The sequence below is a fragment of the Anomaloglossus baeobatrachus genome, chromosome 7 (genome assembly GCF_048569485.1).
Source record: "Anomaloglossus baeobatrachus isolate aAnoBae1 chromosome 7, aAnoBae1.hap1, whole genome shotgun sequence".
Taxonomy (NCBI): Eukaryota; Metazoa; Chordata; class Amphibia; order Anura; family Aromobatidae; genus Anomaloglossus; species Anomaloglossus baeobatrachus.
In genome coordinates, this window is record NC_134359.1 from 285,051,406 (window position 1) to 285,059,513 (window position 8,108).

At 43.0% G+C, this 8,108-nt stretch overlaps 1 protein-coding gene across 2 annotated transcripts in view; it reads left to right on the forward strand.

The window, feature by feature from the left end:
• Nucleotides 1-8,108, forward strand: part of MEIOB (meiosis specific with OB-fold) — a 78,461-nt gene extending 70,353 nt beyond the window's left edge. For both annotated transcript variants that reach the window (XM_075319453.1, XM_075319452.1), the window contains exons 11-14: nucleotides 629-782; nucleotides 2,246-2,432; nucleotides 2,596-2,682; nucleotides 7,768-8,108. In XM_075319453.1, coding sequence (XP_075175568.1) covers nucleotides 629-782; nucleotides 2,246-2,432; nucleotides 2,596-2,682; nucleotides 7,768-7,875 — 536 coding nt within the window. In that variant the 3' untranslated portion in view covers nucleotides 7,876-8,108. The remainder of the gene's footprint in view (nucleotides 1-628; nucleotides 783-2,245; nucleotides 2,433-2,595; nucleotides 2,683-7,767) is intronic.

The following is an 8,108-nucleotide window of genomic DNA, read 5'->3' on the forward strand; positions in this document are numbered from 1 at the left end:
CAATGCTGAGCCGGACATCACCAAGCACAATGCCGAGCCGTACATCACCAAGCACAATGCCGAGCCGGACATCACCAAGCACAATGCCGAGCCGTACGTCACCAAGCACAATGCCGAGCCGTACATCACCAAGCACAAAGCCGAGCTGTATATCACCAAGCACAATGCCGAGCCGTACATCACTAAGCACAATGCCGAGCCATACATCACCAAGCACAATGCCGAGCCATACACCACCAAGCACAATGCCGAGCCATACACCACCAAGCACAATGCCGAGCCATACACCACCAAGCACAATGCCGAGCCATACATCACCAAGCACAATGCCGAGCCATACACCACCAAGCACAATGCCGAGCCATACATCACCAAGCACAATGCCGAGCCATACACCACCAAGCACAATGCCAAGCCATACACCACCAAGCACAATGCCGAGCCGTACATCAACAAGCACAATGCCGAGCCATACATCACCAAGCACAATGTCACTGCTATAACCGATGTCAGAGGTCTCTCATCCAGCACTGGATTGCCAGGGGGTAAAAATGCTGATATGTTTTTTGTGTTAAAGAAAAACCCCCCTGCATGCTGAATAACCCCTTTACCTTTAAACATTTTTTAGTGGAAACTATAAATGATGTGTATACCGTGCTGCAGATAAAAGAGCGAGCTCTGCAGTCTAGTGATAAGAATAATCCAGTCTATGGAATAGTTTTTGCCTTTATTACCAAGCTGAATATCGATTCAAGCATTGACAAGATAGTGAGAAACCGATGGTGAGTACCGTACACCTAACACTACATTCTGAATATTTTTTGTAGACCTTTTACATTATTCTTTCATCTCCTCAATTAAAGTCTCTGCATCAATGAACATATTCAAGGATCCAAAAAAAATAAAAATATGTACACCAAATTGTAAAAAAAAAATATTTTCCATAAACAGTGTGTCCACCCATATCCTGTATACACCGCACCTATATACAGTGTGTCCACCCATATCCTGTATACACCGCACCTATATACAGTGTGTCCTCCCATATCCTGTCCACCGCCATTAACTTGAGAACGGCGGCAGCTATAGGCATAGAAGTGCTGTCTAGGTATAGTAAAGTAGCCATGCGCTACGCAATGAAACCACCTACAGCGCCACCTGGTGGAAAACAACGGAATTAGCATTTTTATCTCGAAAACGGAACGAGATACAGAAAAAAAGTGAAATACAAAGTTGTAGGGCGTCATCAATTCAATACGATCAACACCTTGCATAAAGAATTGCAATGATTAGAACGTTTAACACTCACAAAGCTGCGGACGTGAAGCAATACCTCATGGAGACCTTCCTACAAGTCATTGGGTATGGGGGCTGTGTGGAGTGGCCTCAGCTCACCTGACCTGACCCCATTGGACTTCTTTCTGTGAGGTCACATCAAACAGCAGGTGAATGCGACCCCTCCACCAACATTGCAGGACCTACGACCACGTATCACAGATGCTTGTGCAAACGTGTCACCTACCATATTGCACAACGTGCAGCAAGATACTGTAGGCTGTGCAGAGCCCAGATGTGCATTGCAGCTGACGGGGGCCACTTTGAGCATCAAAGTTACATGAGCGCCATATGCGTGACCAGCATTCACTGTTTTGGGGGGTCATGGGTTTCATATCATAGCATTTCTGTATGCAAGGTGCCGATCCGTATTGAATTGATGATGCCCTACAATTTTTTAATTCACTTTTTTTCTCTATCTCGTTCTGTTTTCGAAATAAAAATGCTAACTCCGTTGTTTTCTACCAGGTGGCGCTATAGGTGGTTTCATTGTGTAGCGCATGGCTACTTTACTATACCTAGACACCACTTCTATGCCTATAGCTGCCGCCGTTCTCATGTTAATGGCGGTGGACAGGATATGGGTGGACACACTGTATATTGGTATGATTGTACAAAGTTAAAAGGCCCAAAGCCTAACAGGTATCATTGGGTACATCGACGACATTTTTAGTGATTTGGATCTGCTACACCACTACATAAACTCTCAGTAGAGCATTTTTGCAGTGGTGTAGCAGATCCAAATCACTAAAAACGTCATCGATGTACCCAATGATACACAAAGCTGCTGCTGTATCCCAGCCGTAAACGTGGCGGCTTTTCATACTTTAAATTCCCTAAATGTTTAAGGTTTCCATGATCAGAAGACGAGGGACGTCTGATCTCTCCGCTCACTATTTTATTCCATCAGCTCACAATGCCATTACCCAGTGCCCGATCTCTCCAAAGGCTGCACCTACACCTTCTGCAACGAAACATCCGCAAACCTTAAATCTGTGTTCACGACTCTGGATTTACAAGTGGACGTCAGCGATCACACCGGGACCCTGTCTGGTAACCTATCCGGCGTGGCGGCAGAGGACACATTTTCATGCACCGTAAGTTTTTGCCGTACTTATTTCCCATTTAAAACGACTCTGCATAATACATCAACTTCTAATTCTGTGCCGGGAAGAATAATTGCCGGCCGTTCCCCCCCCCCTTCCCCGTCGGAGAACAAGTAATGATTTCTCATGGCGTATTTCCATATGTTTGATTTAGGTAGATGGATTTTTCAATTTAAGCGAAGACCAGAAGACGTCGCTGAAATGGAATTTTCTGCTGGAACGCTGCAAAATCTATCTGAAGGTGAGAAATCACAAACAGACTCGTCACATAAAGGATTCCAGCTCCCTCCAGCCACAACACCACAGACCTGGCGCTGACCGCAATTAATAGATCGGCCGAGTCAATTTTGACGACTTCATTTAATTTAGTTGGCTCTTGCGTCTGGCATTTAACTTGCTATTTGTATCGTGCTAATATCCATCGTAACATTTTGGGTGAAATTACAAGAAAAGGGGTCGGTATTTCTGTACCAAAAATAGCGCCACCGTTCTCTGTATGCTGTGCCTGGTATTACAAGTCACCTGAATGCCAGATAATGCGCTTAAAGAAAGGTTTTACAGTTTCTGGAAACAAAAGTAGATCTCCTTTACTAATCTCATGCGTCCCCTTTAAGTGCAAACGATCATGAACTAATCACTAATTGCAGGTTTTTGCACCCCTGCACGCCTCACAGTGGCTGCCGTTACCCATTAGGGTGTATTCACATTCATTTTTTTTAATGGCGTTCTCATCAAGCCAACCCTTACAGTGCCTACAAGTAGTGTTCAACCCCCTGCAGATTTAGCAGGTTTGATAAGATGCAAATAAGTCAGAGCCTGCAAACTTCAAACAAGAGCAGGATTTATTAACAGATGCATAAATCTTACAAACCAACAAGTTATGTTGCTCAGTTAAATTTTAATATATTTTCAACATAAAAGTGTGGGTCAATTATTATTCAACCCCTAGGTTTAATATTTTGTGGAATAACCCTTGTTTGCAATTACAGCTAATAATTGTCTTTTATAAGACCTGATCAGGCCGGCACAGGTCTCTGGAGTTATCTTGGCCCACTCCTCCATGCAGATCTTCTCCAAGTTATCTAGGTTCTTTGGGTGTCTCATGTGGACTTTAATCTTGAGCTCCTTCCACAAGTTTTCAATTGGGTTAAGGTCAGGAGACTGACTAGGCCACTGCAACACCTTGATTTTTTCCCTCTTGAACCAGGCCTTGGTTTTCTTGGCTGTGTGCTTTGGGACGTTGTCTTGTTGGAACATGAAATGACGACCCATCTTAAGATCCTTGATCGAGGAGCGGAGGTTCTTGGCCAAAATCTCCAGGTAGGCTGTGCTATCCATCTTCCCATGGATGCGGACCAGATGGCCAGGCCCCTTGGCTGAGAAACAGCCCCACAGCATGATGCTGCCACCACCATGCTTGACTGTAGGGATGGTATTCTTGGGGTCGTATGCAGTGCCATCCAGTCTCCAAACGTCACGTGTGTGGTTGGCACCAAAGATCTCGATCTTGGTCTCATCAGACCAGAGAACCTTGAACCAGTCTGTCTCAGAGTCCTCCAAGTGATCATGAGCAAACTGTAGACGAGCCTTGACATGACGCTTTGAAAGTAAAGGTACCTTACGGGCTCGTGTGGAATGGAGACCATTGCGGTGGAGTACGTTACTTATGGTATTGACTGAAACCAATGTCCCCACTGCCATGAGATCTTCCCGGAGCTCCTTCCTTGTTGTCCTTGGGTTAGCCTTGACTCTTCGGACAAGCCTGGCCTCGGCACGGGTGGAAACTTTCAAAGGCTGTCCAGGCCGTGGAAGGCTAACAGTAGTTCCATAAGCCTTCCACTTCCAGATGATGCTCCCAACAGTGGAGACAGGTAGGCCCAACTCCTTGGAAAGGGTTTTGTACCCCTTGCCAGCCTTGTGACCCTCCACGATCTTGTCTCTGATGGCCTTGGAATGCTCCTTTGTCTTTCCCATGTTGACCAAGTATGAGTGCTGTTCACAAGTTTGGGGAGGGTCTTAATTAGTCAGAAAAGGCTGGAAAAAGAGGTAATTAATCCAAACATGTGAAGCTCATTGTTCTTTGTGCCTGAAATACTTCTTAATACTTTAGGGGAACCAAACAGAATTCTGGTGGATTGAGGGGTTGAATAATAAATGACCCTCTGAATAAACTTTTCACAATTTAAAAAAAAAATAAAAAAAGAAATAACATTCTTTTTTGCTGCATTTCACACTTCCAGGCTGATCTACAGTCCAAATGTCACAATGCCAAGTTATTCCGAATGTGTAAACCTGCTAAATCTGCAGGGGGTTGAATACTACTTGTAGGCACTGTATATTACAAATAAGGTGAGCCTGATAATCATCTGTGAGGGTAGCATCAACACCCTCGCGAGCTGCGAATATCCCATGAGAATCTTAGATCTGGCCATAAAATTCACCTGTACTATGACAGATTAGTTTAAAATGGTTTGCTAATGTTTTTTCTTTATGAAATGAACAAATGATCAGGAAAAAATTACTTCAATCAGACTCACACTTATTGTTCTGTACAGTAGACTTTTCAGCAGTTTCATTATCATCACAAAAAAGGATTATGATGAAGATAGGCCCATTATACTCAGCTGATAACACAGGATCCATCATTCACAATAGATGATGTCACAGCTCACCTCCTCCATTCACAGTAAGTGATGTCACAGCTCACCTCCTCCTCTTCCTGTACAATGACTGATAACACCTCTATATACAGTAGATAACACAGGATCCACCATTCACAATAGGTGATGTCACAGCTCACCGCCTCCTCCTCCTGTACAATGACTGATAACACCTCTATATACAGTAGATAACACAGGATCCATCATTCACAATAGATGATGTCACAGCTCACCTCCTCCATTCACAGTAAGTGATGTCACAGCTTACCTCCTCCTCTTCCGGTACAATGACTGTATATACAGTAGATAACACAGGATCCACCATTCACAATAGGTGATGTCACAGCTCACCTCCTCCCCCTCCTGTACAATGACTGATAACATTTCTGTATACAGACGATAACACATGATCCACCATTCACAATAAGTAATGTCATAGGTGTAGCGCCCCTGAAACCATCAGGGTGCTACAAGGTTCTGCATCCCTACAAGGATGCAGGGCCTACCCCCCTAGGCCCCGGAATACCAGTGCCGGGAACACCAAAAACCCAGGTAATACCAGTGTTCCCCAAACAATCCCCCATACAATGGTGCAAGGCTATGTATAGTAGACTTTTCAGCAGTTTCATTATCATCACAAAAAAGGATTATGATGAAGATAACCCCATTATACTCAGCTGATAACACAGGCTCCACCATTCACAATAAGTGATGTCACAGCTCACCTCCTCCCCCTCCTGTACAATGACAGATAACATCTCTGTATACAGTAGATAACACAGGATCCACCATTCACAATAAGTGATGTCACAGCTCACCTCCTCCCCCTCCTGTACAATGACACATAACATCTCTGTATACAGTAGATAACAGAGGATCCACCATTCACAATAAGTGATGTCACCGCTCACCTCCTGCCCCTCCTGTACAATGACTGATAACATTTCTGTATACAGAAGATAACACAGGATCCACCATTCACAATAAGTAATGTCATAGGTCACCTCCTTCCCCGCCTGTACAATGCTAGATAACACCTGTATGTACATTAGATCAGTGTTCCCCAATTACAGTCCTAAAGAGCCATCAGCAGTGCTTGTTTTCAGGATAATTTAATCACCTGCACAAGTGTGGATTTCAATACCTCTGCAATACTAAGGAAATCCTCAAAACAAGCACTGCTGGAAGCTCTTAAGGACTGGAATTGGGGAACACTGCACTAGATAAAATAGGGTTCCCCATTCCAGTTAACTCATCTCCTACTTCTCCTGTACAATGACTGATAATACGTCTATACACAGTAGATAGCAAAGGATCTACATTCATAATATGTAAAGTCACAGCTCACCTCCTGCTCCTTCTGTAGAATGACTAACAACTCTATATACAGTAGATAATAGGATTCACCATTCACAATAGGTGATGTCACAGCTCACCACCTCCTCCTGCACAATGACTGATAACACCTTTATATATAGTAGATAATACAGGATCCACCATTCACAATAGATGATGTCACAGCTCACCTCCTCTCCCTCCTATACAATGACTGATAACGCCTCTATATACAGTAGACAAGGCAGGATCCATAATTCACAATACGTGATGTCACAGCTCACCTCCTCCTGTACAATGAATAATAACACATCTATATACAGTAGATAACATAGGATCCACCATTCACAGTAGGTGATGTCCCAGCTCACTTCCTCCTCTTCCTGTACAATGACTGATAACACATCTATATACAGTAGACAACATAGGATCCACCATTCACAGTAGGTGGTCACAGCTCACTTCCTCTTCTTCCTGTACAATGACTGATAACACATCTATATACAGTAGACAACACAGGATCCACCATTCACAATAGTTGATGTCACAGCTCACTTCCTCCTCTTCCTGTACAATGACTGATAACACATCTATATACAGTAGACAACACAGGATCCACCATTCACAATAGATGATGTCACAGCTCACCTCCTCCTCCTGTACAATGACTGATAATACCTCTATATACAATAGATAACAGTTCATGACCAAATAGGGTCCGAGTCCATCTGCTGCTGCTAATGTCCACATGAAGAGCAAGAAGTAGAAGCCTAATATTAGGTTTAAAAACATTTGCATTTTTTAAAATTTATATTTATTTATATATATATATAAAAAATAAAAAAAATAACAAAAATTAAAAAAAAAATAATACTTTTCAGGGTAGGTAATCTTTTGCTGACACTTTTTTCCCATTTACTTCAGTATATAGTGGAATCACAGCTTAGCCCATGGGCTATGCAGTTACAACGGCAGCTATAATTCTACGTCTACCTGCAGGACTAACATTTCTGATATTTGCAAGAAATTTGCAGATTGTGCTTTTTTTACCCTCTGCATTGAATGGGTGTGAAATCTGCAGCTTTTTTTTGCAACATAATGAGAATTTTTCATCCGTTTTTCTTTACTTTGGGTATTTAAACCCCCCCCCCCCCCCCGTCCATTGTGTTGTAAATCTCTGGAGATCTACAGTACAAATATGGGGACGGCGATGGGTTCCTACCATGTCACGCCTCGGCATTCAGTAGCCTCATCCCCGATATTACACCCCCGTCTGATATATGCATATCGCAGCTGATTTTTATGTATCATTTTCTTTTTTACCATTTCAGGCTTCTATCGCAAGTAACTCAAAGAACGGGCTGCGCGTCACCATCCTGTCCTGCAAAGCGGCAGATCCCAATGAAGCAGCAAAATACACCAAAGCATTGATGGGTTAATCACCTTTAATAAAATTAACCCTATCCCCTCCACGTTCTGTTTCACACAATGTTTGCACTCTTCCAAAAACAAAGCAATTGTTCAAGATATTGGAAAAGAAGCACGGTAAACTTAGTTATGTTCCCAAGTTGGCAAGTCACAAATTTAAACCAGTTACTGAGGTTGTTCACGTTGTATTACTGATGTTATATAGCAATAAAAATCTTCATGGATTGTACAGAAATGATGGAAA